At 39.1% G+C, this 17,837-nt stretch overlaps 2 protein-coding genes across 2 annotated transcripts; one reads left to right on the top strand and one right to left on the bottom strand.

Moving 5' to 3' along the window:
* Window positions 1–1,453: 1,453 nt before the first annotated feature.
* On the top strand, window positions 1,454–17,438 carry LOC144558846 (putative ABC transporter C family member 15). Its single transcript, XM_078307747.1, has 11 exons — window positions 1,454–3,802; window positions 3,973–4,059; window positions 4,461–4,841; window positions 5,505–5,762; window positions 6,146–6,310; window positions 6,425–6,719; window positions 14,454–14,668; window positions 15,058–15,363; window positions 15,439–15,502; window positions 16,074–16,313; window positions 17,053–17,438. The coding sequence occupies exons 1-11, from the start codon at window positions 1,553–1,555 to the stop codon at window positions 17,154–17,156; spliced, it is 4,365 nt and encodes a 1,454-aa protein (XP_078163873.1). The 5' UTR covers window positions 1,454–1,552; the 3' UTR covers window positions 17,157–17,438.
* LOC144557937 (uncharacterized) lies at window positions 10,187–11,883 on the bottom strand. Its single transcript, XM_078306608.1, has 2 exons — window positions 10,560–11,883; window positions 10,187–10,422 (listed from the first exon to the last, which is right to left on the bottom strand). The coding sequence occupies exons 1-2, from the start codon at window positions 11,881–11,883 to the stop codon at window positions 10,379–10,381; spliced, it is 1,368 nt and encodes a 455-aa protein (XP_078162734.1). The 3' UTR covers window positions 10,187–10,378.
* Window positions 17,439–17,837: the final 399 nt, after the last annotated feature.

A 17,837-nucleotide genomic window follows, 5' to 3' on the forward strand; every position in this document is an offset into this window, starting at 1 on the left:
GGTTCAAACTGCACAAACTGAAATTTACTTCGATTTGTTTGATTCAGTTCTTAATCGGTTTATAAATTTAATTAGTTCGGTTCGGTTCTATTTTTGAAAACCGAAAAAAGTTTCGTTTGGTTATTTTAGTTCGGTTTCAACTGAACCGACCGTTTGAACACCCCTAAAGTACAAACTATCAGTTTTTACAAATAGAACCTTGCGAAAGTAAAAATTACAGTTCTTACAAAAAACTGATATCTAACCCATCAAAATACAAGAAATATAGAGAGCATCAACAAAATTTCCTAGAACCCAAAATATCACATAACAAAAAAGGATTGTTTATCTATCTTTAGTTATGATGACGTGTCCACACTCAAGTTGTTGCTTCACTGCCTCATGCTCCTCTATATCTGTCATCTAAACTCGATACTAATTAAATCCAAAAAATCATTATTTCATTAGGCAAGACAAGAGTCAGTTTAAAAAAGGTTTTATCATCTTTACATGTACACCAAAAAGATGCTAAGCTTGTTATTTTTGCTGCTATATTTTGGATAGGTTTGATTGCAGAATCTTTAAAGCATAAGTTATACCTTTCTAACCATATCATCCATAACACAAACCCCACTTATTAGTTCTAATAACAATTTGTCTTTCAAAGGAATACTTCCATTTAGGAACGACAAATCCTTAATAGATGAACAATTGAAATAAAACCCATTAAAAGCAGCAATCCAATCTAGGGGTGAAAACGGTGTGGATAAAATCCGATATGTATTCGAAAAATTAAATGTTGATATCCGATATTTGTGTGGATATGGATACATATATAATTTTACGTTTCATTATCTGTATCCGAATAATAGATATATACCATATAGTTTAATATATATTATGAAAAAAATATGTTATTCAACATTATAATTAAATGAATATTATGAGCTACAGTATTTTTAATAATATTTTATATATTTTTAATAAATATTTGACCTGATTCGTATCCGTTTAATATTTGATCTATATTCATATTAAAAAAATTAAAAAGAAATATAGATATGGTTTTACCCCTATCCGCTCTGTTTTCACCCCTTATCCAATCCCACATTTGAATTACATGAGAACATGTCACAAGTACATGATTAACAGTTTCTATATTACAACAAAAGGACAATTGTATACTATATTTTTTTTTCTATATAATAACAATTTTGTTGCAATAATAAAAGGTGAATAAAAGAACTGCGGACTTAGTGCAGTGGCATGAACTCTCGTCTCTTTCAAGAGGACACATGTTCAATTTGTTCAATTCTCAAAAATGACATCTAAAGAAGATATATATACAATTTACTACACAGAGGAAACATAAATATTTCCCACAAATTGTATTGTATAAGAATAATTACCCCATATAGACAAAAGCAAGGCATCAGTCTAATATGTTTTATCATTGAACTGCACTGCAGGCCTCCAATTTTCCCAAATTTGGGAAGGATGGTCGACAATTTCTTCACCTTTTTTCTGGAATAGTCTTTTTGCTTTCATCCACCTCATTTTTATCACAACTATTATGGTTGATTTTCTACTTAAGAAGATCAGAAAAAAATCAGAGAGACCCCAAACCATAGAATGCAGAAATTCCAACTCAAACAATAATTTTTCAGAATTAAGTTCCAGTTTGGCTTACCAAGCAATCAAAGCTTGCTGCTTGATAGTGTTAGCATCCCACATCCTGAAAATCACACTGCTAATACTACAATTTGACCAAACCGGCTGCTGGTACCAATTTTCGGTTATATCTGAAGCTCTACAATCAATATCATGGGTATATTTATCTATGATTACATTCAAATTTCAGCACTTGAAATGTACCCAAATCACACCAATTATTAGAGCATGGTGGACATGCAACTTTTTCCAGGCTATTATCTCTCTGTCTTTTGATATACACCAGATACTCGTCGAGAAATATTCTATTGGAGTGCGAGAATGTGCCAACATAATAATGGCACTTTCTTCCACCTATCTATTTTCCATTTCAATCAAAGGAAAAACTGGGATCACTTTGGTACAAAATGAGATGATGCAACCTCTTCTAACTAGTTCAGTTGAAGAGAACAGGGAAAATAAAAAAAAATCTCTTTATGGAAATGCTAGTCTCATTCAATTGGTAACTTTCTCTTGGATGAGCCCCCTATTTGCAAAAGGATACAAGAAGCCTCTAGAAAGGGATGATGTACCTGAACTATATGAAAAAGATGCCTCTGAGTTTGTATCAAGCTCCTTTGCTAACATTCTGAATAGTGTGAAAGAGAGGCAGGGGTTAAGTACCTCTGCAGTCTACAAAGCCATCTTTCTATTTGTTGGAAGAAAGGTGATGATAAATGCATTTTTTGCGGTTGCAAGTGCAAGTGCCTCTTATGTGGGGCCATCTTTAATCGACCAGCTTGTTAGTTTTTTAGGTGGAGAGAGAAAGAATGGATTGAGAAGAGGGTATGTACTAGCTATTGCATTCCTCAGTGCAAAAGTTCTAGAAACGATATTTCAAAGGCAGTGGATTTTTGGTGCACGACAATTAGGAATGCGGGTTAGAGGCGCTTTAATATCCCATATTTACCAAAAGGGGCTTCGTTTGTCTAGCCGGTCTAAGCAAGCTCACACTAGTGGGGAGATCATAAACTATATGAGTGTCGATGTACAGAAAGTAACGGATGTTGTATGGTATGCAAATATTGTTTGGATGTTACCAGTACAAGTGCCACTGGCTATCTTTGTTCTTCACCAAAATCTTGGCATGGGGGCATTTGCTGGTCTTGCAGCCACACTTGCTATTATGGCTTTAAATATACCCTTAACTCGCATCCTTAAGAGTTTGCATATGAAAATTATGGCATCTAAGGATGCTAGAATGAAAGCTACAAGCGAGGTTCTAAAAAGCATGAGGATTTTGAAACTGCAAACTTGGGACACTCAGTACCTTAATAAATTGGAAGAATTGAGAGGAGTTGAATGTGGTTGGCTCTGGAAGTCAGTACGAATCGGAGCTATTATTAGCTTTATATTTTGGGGTTCACCAACATTTATTTCAGCCATTACATTTGGGTCATGTATATTGATGGGGGTTCCTCTTACTGCCGGTAGGGTTTTGGCTGCATTGGCCACCTTCCGAATGCTACAAGAACCAATTTATAGTCTGCCTGATTTGCTTTCAGTGCTTGCTCAAGGGAAGGTTTCAGGTGATCGGATTGCCTCATATCTCCAAGAAAAAGAACTAGACTCAAATGGGGTTGAGATAATGGCAAAAGACAAGTCAGAATATGAGATTGAGATTAAGGATGGTGAATTTAGTTGGGATGAGGAGTCAAAAGTACCAACACTGATGGAAATACAATTGAAGGTTTGTAAAGGCATGAAAGTGGCTATTTGTGGGGCTGTTGGCTCAGGCAAGTCTAGTCTATTGTCATGCATACTTGGTGAAATTCCAAAATTGAGCGGGGTTGTAATGGTAAGAGGAACCAAAGCTTACGTACCACAGACACCATGGATTTTGTCAGGCAATGTAAGGGAAAATATCCTCTTTGGAAAACCGTATGAGAGGGAGAAGTATGAAATTACCATAGAAGCATGCGCCTTAAGGAAGGATTTAGATTTATTCGCCAATGGTGACTTGACAGAAATTGGAGAGAGAGGTATTAACATAAGTGGAGGCCAAAAGCAGAGGATTCAAATTGCTCGAGCAGTTTATCAGGATTCTGACATCTATATACTTGATGACCCTTTTAGTGCTGTGGATGCTCACACGGGAAGCCAACTATTTAAAGTAAATATTCCATTCAATCTATGTATCAAGTTTTGCATTTAATAAGGCTTATTTATATATATTTTGTTATACAAAAAACTATATTAAGATAAGATATTTCCAATTTATGTGAATACCATGACATTTAATGTCCTTTATAATATAATATTTGGTTTTACTGTTTAATGCAGGATTGCCTGATGGGCATTCTCAAGGAAAAAACAATACTTTATGTCACTCATCAAGTTGAACTTCTTCCAGCTGCTGACCTGATCCTTGTAAGATTATATAGACTAAGTGCTCTTTCAGCAATGTTTTTTTAGGGTTTTCTTTCAACAATGTAATATGTGAATTTTGCTACCTCAAATGTAAATATTGCATTATATTTGCATATAACCCTGGTCTAAGCATTACATTTGCAGCATAGTAACCTCTACCAGACGGTCTTATTCTAACTCTGTACAACAGATCCACCAAAGGGGTAATAAAAAATCATTTGTGATTTAGTCAAAATATGTAAACAGTGTTAGAAGAAAAGAATACTAACTTAATTAGTTCAAATAGTCGAGTTCCAAAAGCAGCTATGACAACAGTTTGGCCTTTCAGTTTGCTACCTGTTGCATGGTGATTACATTCATTTTTACATTGAGAATAGATTTACCACATATGTGCACAATAGGTAACGCAAGATGGAAAGATTGCACAAGCAGGAAACTTCAAAGATCTACTTCAGCAAAACATAGGGTTTGAGTCCTTGGTTGGTGCGCATAGCCAAGCTCTAGGATCCATCCTAAATGCAGAAAGTTCAAGCAGGCTTTCATCAATGCCTCCAGAATGCAACTCTAAGAGCACCACCGACCGATCTGAAAGCAAAAGCAAGCAAGAGTCACTGCATGACCTTTCTCAGGACAACACCCAGAAAGGGAGGCTTACACAGGAGGAAGAGAGAGAGAAAGGCGCCATAGGTAAACAGGTCTATTGGACGTATATGACAGCTGTTAAAGGCGGTGCCCTGGTCCCGGTCATAATTTTGGTGCAAATTTTGTACCAGTCACTGCAGGTATGGATTGTGTGCCAGTGAGATTATTAAATTTTGAGATGGAATTTGAAGATGAAATATTTCATTGGTTGAATTGAGCATTACATTGCTTACAAGGGTTTATAATATAGAATAATTAGTCATTGTGAAGATTTCCTAATTATTCTACTAGTCGTTGGGCTTCCTTATTACACAAAATTTTAATCCAACAAATTGATCCAAATTGATTGGATATTAATATAATTGATATTGTAATCTTGGAAGTTGATATTGAAAAGATTGCATATGGCATACGCTGCTAAGTGTCTCTAGCTATTGTGTCTCCAATTCTTGCATAATCTTCAATAGCGATTCTGCTACCCTTAATACCAGAGAAATGGCAAAAAAGGAAAAACAGTGATATATGGCTACGCATGACTTTTTAGCCGAAAGTAATGTACTTCTCAATGACCTTTGTACTGCACAAAAATTGGTCTACTGATTCTCAGAACTTAATTGCTCTACTTTGGCATTGGCACATTTACCAGTAGTTAACTCATAATTAACTGAATGAGTTTGGTTCAATATTAGTACTGTAGTTGAGTTTGTAAGTTAACAAGCTCTGTTGGTTGGTACTGGGAGGAATTTCTGCATCTTGTTCTGTAGTGCACGTTTGTTAAATTAAATTTCTGTATATGCGCACAGGTGGCGAGCTACTACTGGATTTCATGGGCGTCTCCAGCCACAACTGCAGCTAAACCAGCGGTGGGCATGGGGATGCTCTTCTTGGTGTACACACTTCTATCCTTTGGGAGTTCACTGGGCATGCTTGCAAGGGCATTGTTCGTTTTTTCGTTAGGGCTTCATACATCAGAGAAATTCTTCAAGAACATGCTTCATAGCATCTTTCGTGCACCCATGCTCTTCTTTGACTCTACTCCAACAGGAAGGATATTAAATCGGGTTAGTTGTTGAGTTACTTTGGTTCATTATTAGACAATAAAGAGTTGCATTATTGATTATTTCTATTTAACAGTATTATTTCCATGTATGACTAATGCAGACTCAACTAATCATAAATCCTTCAGTTAGCCTTAATTTGCCTTAACTCGCCTCAGTTAACTCTCAGTTGTCCTATTAGTCCATAATCATATTGCGATTTACTTATTTTGAAATTAGTCACCAGAAATCAAATTCAGAAGAAAAATTTAGGAGAACCTGACAGGGACAAGCACTGATAAATTATCCTTCAATTAGATATAGGCTTCAATTTATTCCCATTAGGCTCCAATTTACAGTTGAACAAATCAAGTAGATCTTCAATTATTTGTTCTTGTCATCAATAGGCATCAAATGACCAGAGTGTGCTAGATATGGAAATTGCGGGCAAGCTAGGATGGTGTGCTTTTGCGATCATACAAATCACGGCAACAATTGTGGTTATGTCGCAAATTGCATGGCCGGTATTTGCCATATTTGTTCCTGTAACATTTATCTGCCTCTGGTATCAAGTAAGATCTTTCTTTCTCTTTCTTGCACAGACAAACAAACAGAGTGTTACACGATTGCACTGCCAAATTAAGTATTCATCCTTCTTAAGTTAAATAATGACTACACTATTGCAGAAGTACTACATCCCAACAGCACGAGAGCTGGCCCGCCTATCAGAAATTCAGCGAGCCCCAATTCTTCATCATTTTGCCGAGTCACTCACAGGAGCTGCTACAATTAGGGCATTTAACCAGGAGGATCGGTTTAGAAAGTCAAATTTAAGCCGCATTAATAGCCACTCGGAACCCTGGTTTCATAATATATCGGCCATGGAATGGCTTTCTTTCAGGCTCAATGTGTTATCTAATTTCATATTTGCTTTCTCTCTCCTCCTCCTTGTCAGCCTCCCAGAAGGTTTCATAAATCCAAGTGAGTTCTCATTCATTTATACTTAATTCATAAACTATGTCATTAGCATAGTGATTTACTAGTGGCTTTTGGTCTTTAATTGCTCTTTATGTAATCATACCAGTTTGACTGCACTTTTCAACCTGTGCATATACTTGGCTAACAAGGGGTTGAGACTGAGTAGATTTCAAAATATCTTTCTTCATTAATTCCTACAACTAACATGCTCTTGAAGATGATCATATGCAATAACTTTATAATCAGAATTACTACTTTCAGTTTTTGTCATTTTCGTTTTCTGTATTCCTGCTCTCTTTTGCTCAAAAGAATATACCATCCAAATTTCTTATTTTCTACTAGACAGTGAAAGGTGGGACTAATTTTTGTGTGACAATACCTATCAACTATATTGGTCATCATAATCTTTATGAGAGAACTTCCTCTCAAAGTTTTAGTGGAATTTCAGAAAAATGAATTGTACATCTTCATTGTTCACATTGGGCATATATATGCACCAATCTTACATTCAAGTCCTTACAATGTTCTATATTCCTTTTCTTACTAAAAGGTCCCTATAACTTCTATAAATGCATAAACATAGAAATCTCAATACTCCCCCTCAAGATAGGCAAAAGATATCCATCAAATCCATCTTGTCACATAACCTAACTAAAATTATTGAGCTAAGTCCTTTGGTGAGACAATCAACTATTTGATCTCCAGTAGCTACATGACTCAGCTCCAATAGTCCGCTTTCCAGCTTTTCCTTTATGAAGAACCTATCGATCTCCACATGCTTGGTTCTATCATGCTGTACAGGATTGTTGACAATGCTGATCGCTGACTTACTATCGCACCACAACTTCATTTTAGCTCCGTGATTCACCTTGAGCTCTTCCAATAACCTCTTCAGCCACAGCATCTCAGCAACTCCCAATGCCATAGCCCTGTACTCAGCTTCTGCCGTCGATCTCGAAACAACCGGCTGCTTCTTGCTCTTCCAGGAGACTAAGTTGCCCCCTACGAACATGCAGTAGCCAGATGTGGACCTTCTGTCATCTTGGCAACTGGCCCAGTCAGAGTCACAATAACCCTCAATGTTCATGTGCCCATTCTGCCTGAAAATTAAGCCCTTCCCCGGTGCACTCTTCAGGTACCTCAGAATGTGATACACTGCGTCCATGTGGTCCCTCCTAGGGTCATGCATGTAGCGGCTCACCACGCTCACTGCAAATGAGATATCGGGACGAGTATGTGTCAAATAGATCAATCTGCCTACTAGTCTCTGGTACCTCTCACGATCAACCTGTTCTCCTGCCTCTGCACTTATCTTGGCCTTCATATCAATTGGAGAAATTGCAGGCCTGCACCCTGACATGCCTGTCTCTGTGAGCAAGTCTAGGACATACTTTCTTTGGGATAGAACAATCCCCTCTGCTCCACGAGCCACCTCAATCCCAATAAAGTACCTAAGCTGTCCCAGATCCTTCACCTCGAACTCCTTCCCCAATCTTGCCTTCAACTGTGCAATCTCCCCTTCATCATCCCCGGTAATGATCATATCATCGACATACACAGCCAGCATGGTAATGTGACCACCATGTTGTCGAGAAAATACCGTGTGGTCAGCATTGATTTGCTGATAGCCCATACCTACCATAACCTTCCTGAACCTATCAAACCAGGCCCGAGGGGATTGCTTCAACCCATAGAGCGACTTCTTGAGCCTACACACCTTACCTACTGTCTGGTCTGAGCCAAACCCTGATGGAACCTCCATGTACACCTCCTCCAACAAACCACCATAAAGAAATGCATTCTTCACATCGAGTTGGTGCAACTGCCATCCACCATTCACTGCCATGGAGACCAGTGTCCTCACTGTGCTCATCTTTGCCACGGGTGCAAAGGTCTCATCATAGTCAATGCCATAGGTCTGACTGTACCCCTTCGCTACCAACCGAGCCTTGTAGCGCTCAACCAGACCCTCTGGATTCTGCTTTACTGTGAAAACCCACTTGCATCCGACAGCCTTCTTGCCTGGTGGTAGTGACACAAGTTCCCAGGTTTTGTTCTTGCGGAGGGCACTGAGCTCTTCTAGCATGGCTGCTTTCCATTTTGAATCTTCTTTAGCAACCTGCCAACACTTAGGGATAGAGACAGTGTCTAATGATGCAATGAATGCTCCATGTACAGGTGATATGTGTGAGTAAGAGACAAACTGGGCAATATCATGTGGAAAACCATACCGGTCAGGAGGAATGTCCGCATTCTCGCGAACAGTCTGCCTTACCGGTAAGGGAGTGGGAGGAGTAGAGAGAGGAATCATATCACCTGTGTATTCTAGGTCTGAGGTGGATGGTGAAAGTGTCTCAAGAGTCGGAGTAGGCAGGGACAAAGGACTTGGCATAGGTGATACTGTAGGCACAGCTCCCTCATTCTGCTTTGTTCTCCTAACATACACTTCACGGTATCTCGACTCCCCCTGAGCCTGAGTTCTGCCACCTTCGGACTCATTCCTCTCAATTCTCGGCTCGACCACAACTGAATCCTCCTTTTCTGGCTCAATTACAGCCGAATTCTCAATAATTGGGCAACCAATACCACCTACACTCACCAACCTTCTCTCACCATCATTACTACTCTTCCCCTCTCGCCTCATACCTCCTGTATCGAGCGAGTCTCCAAAGGGTGATGTGTCATCTGAGGAGTAGTATGGTTCGAGCTCTCGGAATGTAACATCCATACTCACAAATAGTCTCTTCTCCACAGGGCTCCAGCATACATACCCCTTTTGAGTACCCGAGTACCCAACAAAGATACACTTCACAGCCCTTGGATTCAATTTTCCGACATTTGGTCTGTTGTCTTGCACAAAGCACACACAGCCAAAGGTTTTGAGAGGAAGAATATCTTCATTCTTACCTTTCAGCATCTCCATCGGGGACTTCCAATCTAGCACCCGCGAGGGTACCCTATTAATCAAGTAGGCTGCTGTCAGAACTGCTTGCCCCCACAAGTACTTTGGAACTTTCATCGAAATCATCATACTCCGAGTTACCTCAAGTAGATGTCTATTCTTCTGTTCTGCTACCCCATTCTGTTCTGGTGTGTACGGGCACGTGGTTTGATGCTGTATTCCCTGAGATGACAAGTACTCTCCAAATGCCCTGTTGGTGTACTATGTCCCATTGTCAGACCTCAATACCTTCACAACTGCACCTTATTGAGTTTGCATCTCTTTGTGAAAATCTTTGAAGCAAGCAAACACATCACTCTTGTTTTTCATCAAATAAATCCAAGTCGCACGAGAAAAACAATCAATAAAAGAAACAAAATATCTAAATCCATTCACAGTAGTTGTGGGACAAGGTCCCCATACATCAGAGTGAATCAAATTAAAAACACAAGAACTTCTACTACCAGAGCTAGCATAAGAGCTCCTGGTATGTTTGCCTAACTCACATGCATCACACACCAGTGTTCCTTTATTGGCCTTTTCAAATAAAGACGGATACAACCTACTCAAAACAAGAAATGAAGGATGACCTAAGCGCCTATGATGGAGCAGCAGTAAGTCCTCCACACTTCTTTCAACTCCTTCAGCACTCTCTACTATAGATGAGAGGGCCGAGTCCATACCCTTTCTATCCATGTACCACAGCTCGCTATCCCAAGTGTCAATCCCAAGCTGCCTGCCTGTCCCCTTCTCTTGGAAGATCACCTTAGGAATATCAAACACAACAACACAGTTTAGTTGTAATATAATGGCACTTATGAATAAGAGATTCACTGGAAAAGAAGGAGCATGCAAGACATTAGACAAAGTCAAAGAGTTGGTACATTTCACGGTACCCTTACCAACTACGGGCTGAGCCGTACCATCGGCAGTCTGAATGCTCTCTGGGACTGCTAGGCGAGTATAGGAAGAAAACTCCCCAACAGCACCAGTCACATGGCGAGATGCACCAGAGTCAACTATCCAATCTGGTGATCTCGTGGTGGGTATAGAGGCTAGAGCAAAGGTATCATGAGTACCTGTAGCTGTGTGGGCAAGAGAAGCAAAGTTACCCCTGGAAGAAGTAGAGGTAGACGCATCATCTCTCACACTCTTCCCATCACATGTCAACTTCTGCTTGCTTCTGAGCCCCTGAGAATAGGCCTCCACGAGTGCCTGATCCTCCTCGGTAAGTTCCCAACCGGCTTCTTCTTCCTCCTCTGCAACCATCAGATGTGCTCGGTTGCCTCCTCTTCCACCTCTCCGACCTCCACGGCCGCGACCAAGACTCCCAAACTGCCCCCTCCCACATGTGTCTCTCTCCTTTGGTGGCTTAGGGCAAGCCTGCTTCAGGTGACCTACCTCATCACAGTTGTAGCACTGTCGAGTCTCGCCTCTGTACCCTGTGTTACCTGAGTTGGAGACCACTAGTGCTGACTTCACTCCTGGAAGTCCTCCTGCTCCAGCCTGTAGTCTCATTCGGCTTTCCTCTTGTATCATGGCTGAGACTGCCTCCGCAAGTGAGGGAATCCTGTTCCTGCTCAGTAACATAGCCACCTTCTGCTCAAATGCTGGCGCCAGATGCTTGAGGAACAACATAGTCCTATCCTCCATGGATGTCTCTCTCTCAGAACACGTAGGGTGTGAGCAACATGGTCGGACCCTGTAGTGATCATGCTCTAACCATAAGCGCTCCAGCTCTATGGCATATTCCTGCACGGTCTTCGCCCATTGTACCACATCCGAGATCTCCCCCTTGATCTGGTACACCCTCATGATATTTCCCACACCATCATAAGTTCTTTTCAACTTGTCCCAGACTTCATGTACCTTTTCCAAGCCATCCACAGTGTCTGCAATAGACGAAGGCAACGAGCTCAAAAGCCAGATGTACACCTGCATGTGAGTGGCCTTCCACTCATCTCTACCTAGTGCATCCTCCATTGGCTCTGCCTTGTCCCCAGTCAAGTACCCCTCTAGATTCTTTCCTGCTAGAGTGTACCTCACTCGACGTGACCAGCTCAGATACTTCTCTGGCCCATCGAGTTTCGTATCAATAGGCGGAAGATCCAACCTATGCTGTCTCGGCTCAACAGGAACTACAGGAGCTGCAGGAGCTGCGGGAGCTTGGCCCAAACCAGATTTGCCAAACTCTCGCATCATGTGAGTCATCATGGCAGGAGACATCCTTCGCAGTCAGCTTCGCAATAGCCTCAGCAAACGGATCCCTCTCCTTGACCTCTTCCGACATCGATCCGACTCAGATATACGCCTCACGTATTGTTGTTCTAAGTCCGAATCACTTTTACAAAATCGAGTTCTCTACCCGATTTAGATCCACATCTCCCTCTCTTGATCCGATCTTGATCTAGCGCATCAAGATTCGAGTCAAGAAAAAAAACGATCAACCTTAATCAAATCCCGTTTCTCGGGTATCGTGGGGTATAGACCCCCCACGCCAGCCCAATCACTCAACAAAGACCCAATCTACCTTGGTTAGCCGGCTAGAAAGAAGAGAAAACCAAAAAACGTAGCTGTTGCTGTTTTTCTTTTCTTCTTCTTTATTTTTTTTTTGTTTTTTTTTAGGGGACTAAAAACAGTAACAGATCTAGTGACAGATCTAACTTACAAAAAAAAACGACAAAACAATAATATCAACCAAACTCCATCTAACTAACGGATCAACCCAAAAAAAAGACAAAACAGTAAAAAACGGGCTGGCCAGTCAGGAGCGGAGCTCGACCAGTGGCGAGTCTAGGAATTCAATCTAAGGTAGGCAAGAAAAACTATAAAATAATTGTAAAAAAAATTTTAACATAAATGAACATCAAAGGTTTCAACTAAGTCAAAAGTTTATAACAAATATTATTTTACATATAAAAAAAAAGATGAAATATATTAACGCTACAAAATCAAGTCAATGGAGGGAGCTTTCCTCTACGGTTACTCATATTTTGCCATCGTTGCATAATCCGTTCATCAACTACCTCATCAAATAACTCACTCTCAACGTAAGTAACCAAACAATCATTCAAGAATTGATCTCCCATTGAATTCCTTACTCGGTTTTTCACATAATTCATCGCCAAAAATATCCTTTCAACACTAGCCGTAGCTACCGGCAATATCAATGCTAATTTCACTAATTTGTAAACTAATGGATAAACATTGTGCCTCCTCTTTTCCACCATTTTTTTAGAAAGTTCAACTATGCCCTTTAACTCCAAAAAATCATCATCACTTCGCATATCCATGCGATAATTCTCCAATTGACCATCTAGGACAACAAGTTCATATTGGTTGAAATCAGAGAGATAGAATCGAGCTAATTGAACCAACCTATCTTTATTAAATGATGAAAAAGAGTTACTCGGGTCTAAGCATGACATACAAAATTTATTAGTTTTAATGTACCAAATCAACCACTCAAAGCATGCATTATAATGTAGTTAATTTAACTTAGCCATGTGCAGTACTACAAAATAGAAAGCATTATACAAATATACAATATATTAGTTGACCAAGCTATACAAAAACCTATCAGAAACAAATGCCTATACAAATACCTATCAGCAATTCAACATTATACAAAATAGAAAGCACTAAACTTTGCAGAAACAAATCCCTATCAAATTAATTGACCAAGCTATACATACAACCAATTGCCAAATTAATTGACCAATTAATTGATGCTTTGCAGAAAATTGACCAATTAAAGCTGTATTGTAAAATTGACCAATCTGATATATTGTAAAATTAACCAAAACCAATTAATGGATGCTTTTAGTATAAGTTTATTTTCCCATAATTGTTTGGCGATGTCAGATTGTTAAATCAAGTCAATCAGATCTGCTATAAAAGTGTTAAATCAACTAACCTTTGCAATTAAAGTTGAGGCGAAGGAATTAGGTTTTGGCGCTGAGAGAAGGAAAAGCTGAGGCGCACAGGAGTCAGGACGGCAGGAGAGAAGATGCGCGGTGCCGGTGCGCACACGCTGAGCGAAGGAGAGAAGACGCGCAGCTTTTCTTTCACGCAGGAGAGACGCGCAACGGCCGACGGAGCCCGGCCTCCTTTCCCTTCGCGACAGACAGACGCGACTCCCCTTCTTCTTTTCTTCACGCAGAGACATTCTTTTCCTTCACGTAAGAGATGGTTCTGGGCCTGGGTAGGTAGAATTTCACTCCTGGGGTAGGCAAGCCCAAAACATAAGCCCAGTCCAAAAAAAAAAAAAAAAATTCCAGGGGTAGGGAAGTGCCTACCCCTGTTGTACATTGGACTCGCCCCTGAGCTCGACCATCACTGAGCGGGGTCAGGCGACCCGCCTCCAGGTGCGGCGGAGCTCAGGCGGTCGTCACCGGCTGACTGGCGGGGCGGACCTCCTTGCTTGCTTGGCGGATCGGTTCTGTGGCAACAGCTACAGTAAAAACGGGAAAGAAAAAAAACGGCCAGAAACCCTAACTTGATACCGAGTGGAATTTCAGAAAAATGAATTGTATATCTTCATTGTTCACATTGGGCATATATATGCACCAATCTTACATTCAAGTCCTTACAATGTTCTATATTCCTTTTCTTACTAAAAGGTCCCTATAACTTCTATAAATGCATAAACATACAAATCTCAACAGTTTCCTTCAGGATCATTCCTTGTTTTATAAATGTTCCAAAATTAATATTTACATGAATGTATAAATGTTCAAAATTAATATCATGTCAACTTTCTAATATATTGTTATCCGATATATATTATTATACAGGCATTGCAGGGCTTGCAGCAACTTATGCACTAAGTCTCAATTCACAACTATCAACAGTAATATGGAACATATGCAACGCTGAAAATAAAATGATATCAGTTGAGAGAATACTACAGTACTCGCATATACCAAGTGAAGCTCCTTTGCTAATTGAAGACTGCAGGCCACCAAACAAATGGCCTGAAAATGGAACAATTCATATAAATAACTTGGAGGTAAACAAAAAATTTGTGCCTTGCATTTTTTTTTCTTTACATTGTGTATCATATTTTGAGGGAGATATGTCTGCTGGCTGATTAATTTGCACTGGTTTCCTTTTTGCACAAACTTAAGAGATATCTTACTAGAGCTAAAATGACCCTACATACTTTTTTTATTAATTTAATTTCACAATTTTAAATGCCCCATATCCTTATAAAGGATAGATCTCCAATAAGGTACCTTGCTTGACCCAACGTAATTTGATTTGTAATACTGTTTCCATTTACCTTGTTTACATGTACTATATTGTTTGAATACAAGAGGTTTCTAGTCTTCTGAGGGTGCCTTTTGGGCTAGTTATCATAATTTGTTAAATTAATTACTAAATTATTCACTTTTATAGGTAAGGTATGCAGAGCACCTACCATCGGTGCTAAGAGGTGTGACATGTGTAGTGCCAGGAAGGAAAAAAGTAGGTATAGTTGGCCGCACTGGCTGCGGCAAATCAACCTTTATACAAGCACTTTTCCGGATAGTAGAACCAAGACAAGGTACAATTGAAATTGATAATGTGGATATTTGCAAGATTGGGTTACATGATTTGAGATCTCGACTTAGCATTATTCCACAAGAACCGACATTGTTCGAGGGAACAGTAAGAAGAAATCTTGACCCACTGAACGAATACACAGATGAAGAGATATGGGAGGTAAACTGTGATGAATTTATATATTTAAAGCTATAATTATGAGTACACAAATGTGACTATGTTGCAATATCATAGGTGCTTGACAAGTGTCAGCTTGGGGACTTGATACGTGGATGTGAAAAGAAGCTGGACTCCTCAGGTAAGAACTTTAATTCCAATAAATAGATATATTTCGTTATTACAAATTTTAATAAAGGAGATACCTTTAGCTATACCTGCTGTATTTGCTGGTCTCAAATTTAAATTCTTTTACTATGTTGTTTTATATTTTGTTGATTTCCTTTTGTTCTTCTTTTGTTTAGTTGAGGATTCCTTAGATACATTTTATAGCTCTAATTTAGGTATCGAGATCAGGGTTCAGAAAAGGTCTGCAATATCCCATGATTTGCTTGGGATAAAAGTGTAATTAGGCTTAGTATTACACATATAGGCCAATTTTCAAAATTCCTGCAACTTTTGATGAGATGTATGTTAATTTATTATATGCGTAATCTTCACCCTAACTCGACCTTAATGCACTGACATTCAGAAGCTACTGGTATCACACACCTTCTTTCATTTAAAAAAATTGTCAAATCAGAGTATTACCCGGTTAATAAGTTTAGAAAACAACTATTTTCCCTACAAAAAAAAGCAAGAATATTAAAAGGTTCTTTTACAATATCAAACTACATGCAGGTACACTTACATGTAAATTTTGTTTACTACAGTTGTGGAGAATGGAGAGAACTGGAGTGTGGGCCAGAGGCAGCTGTTCTGCCTGGGAAGAGTTTTGTTGAAGCGCAGCAACATTCTGGTTCTTGACGAAGCAACGGCTTCCGTTGACTCAGCCACCGACAAAATCATACAGGAGACGATTCGCAAGGAGTTTAGCGACTGTACGGTTCTCACAGTTGCTCATAGGATTCATACCGTCATAGACAGCGACCTCATTCTCGTTCTAAGTGATGGTAATACGAAAAACAAAAAGAAAATACTAACTTCTCAAGTAAAGCAATTCTATTTCTATGCCTGTGTTTTTTGAAGTTGTGTGAAGATACATGTACATATATGACAAAATTCGCTTAGATATATATATATATAGATAGGCTAATATGCTTTCGGTAGCATATGGTCCGAAATACACACGGTCCAAATTTGAAATTTTAAAATTCAAAAAGTCGATCTGAACCGTTCATCTTGTTCTCCATATTAATATGTGCTTGGAAACCAAATTTTACATTTTTCTGAATTTGTTTACTATTATTAAGCTACTTTGAAAATCACTGATCCAACGGTTTTACTGTTTTGTTAAGCCACTGTTGGATCAGCAATTTTCAAAGTGGCTTAATAAATAGTAAAAAAATTCAGGAAAATATAAAATTTGGTCTCCAAGTACATATTGATATGGAGAACAAGATGAACGGTTCAAATCGACTATTTAGATTTTGAAATTTCAAATTTGGACCGTGTGTATTTCGGTCCATATATGCTACCGAAAGCACATTAGCCTATCTCATATAGAGGTCAATAGATGAAACCATTGAACTATTTAATGTCCACAAAGAATTTTCCATCCGGGTTTCGAACTGCAACCTCCCACATAGAGAGTATTGTCTTTGCCACTAGACCAAAAGCCGGTTTTCACCTGATCCTAGATATTGGTTGAACGTGCTTATGTGGCTAAAATTATGTGCTATGGTTTTTCAGGAAAAGTACTGGAATATGACACACCATCAAAGCTTCTAGAAAGAGAGGATTCTGCATTTTCAAAGCTAATAAAGGAATACTCAATGAGATCAAAAGGGATTTAGTATTTTACCAGCCACCAGGGCAAGCTACTCCCTATTGCACGTAGCTCTTGTTGCATCTGCTCATTTTAGTTTCAAAATAATTTTTAGTTAGCTAGTAGAATTGTCAACTGGTATCCTATAAATTTAGACACTGTAAAAGACATGTGGTAAATGAGGAAAGATTTAAGGATAATGTTTCATCACCTCCTCAAATTAGTTCATTCAAGTTGTATGAGTAACTATCCACATAGATGCTTTTTTGAGAGCCAAAATAATATAATTTTCCTACAAGTGTTCTCGACTGATCGGAAGAAACCTCCATATTTCAATTATAATATGTAACTGAAAGAAACTTGCTTGAGAGTAACAAATGGTTGTGTTAAACTAGCAAGCTAATTTATTGGTGCTGGTGCTGGTGCTGAATCATTGATGTTATTGCCTTTACAAACATGATTACCACCCTTAATTTTAAAGTTTTGGGAAAAAATAATTAATGTGTACTGGTTTTAGCAAAAGCTAAATTTGAAGGTGTGCTGGTTTCTGATGATAAAAAATTAAAAATCCCCTTTCAGTTTATACATGTTTCTTAATGCAAAATTGTTTGGCGATTCTAACAGAAATTGAAGCTTAGGGCTCTTGATGCAAAATTACTTTTTTAGATAGTGGAGATAACCCTTTTTGAGTTTATACCAACATCACATA

Source organism: Carex rostrata, chromosome 8 (assembly GCF_964058835.1).
Source record: "Carex rostrata chromosome 8, lpCarRost1.2, whole genome shotgun sequence".
NCBI classification, from domain to species: Eukaryota; Viridiplantae; Streptophyta; class Magnoliopsida; order Poales; family Cyperaceae; genus Carex; species Carex rostrata.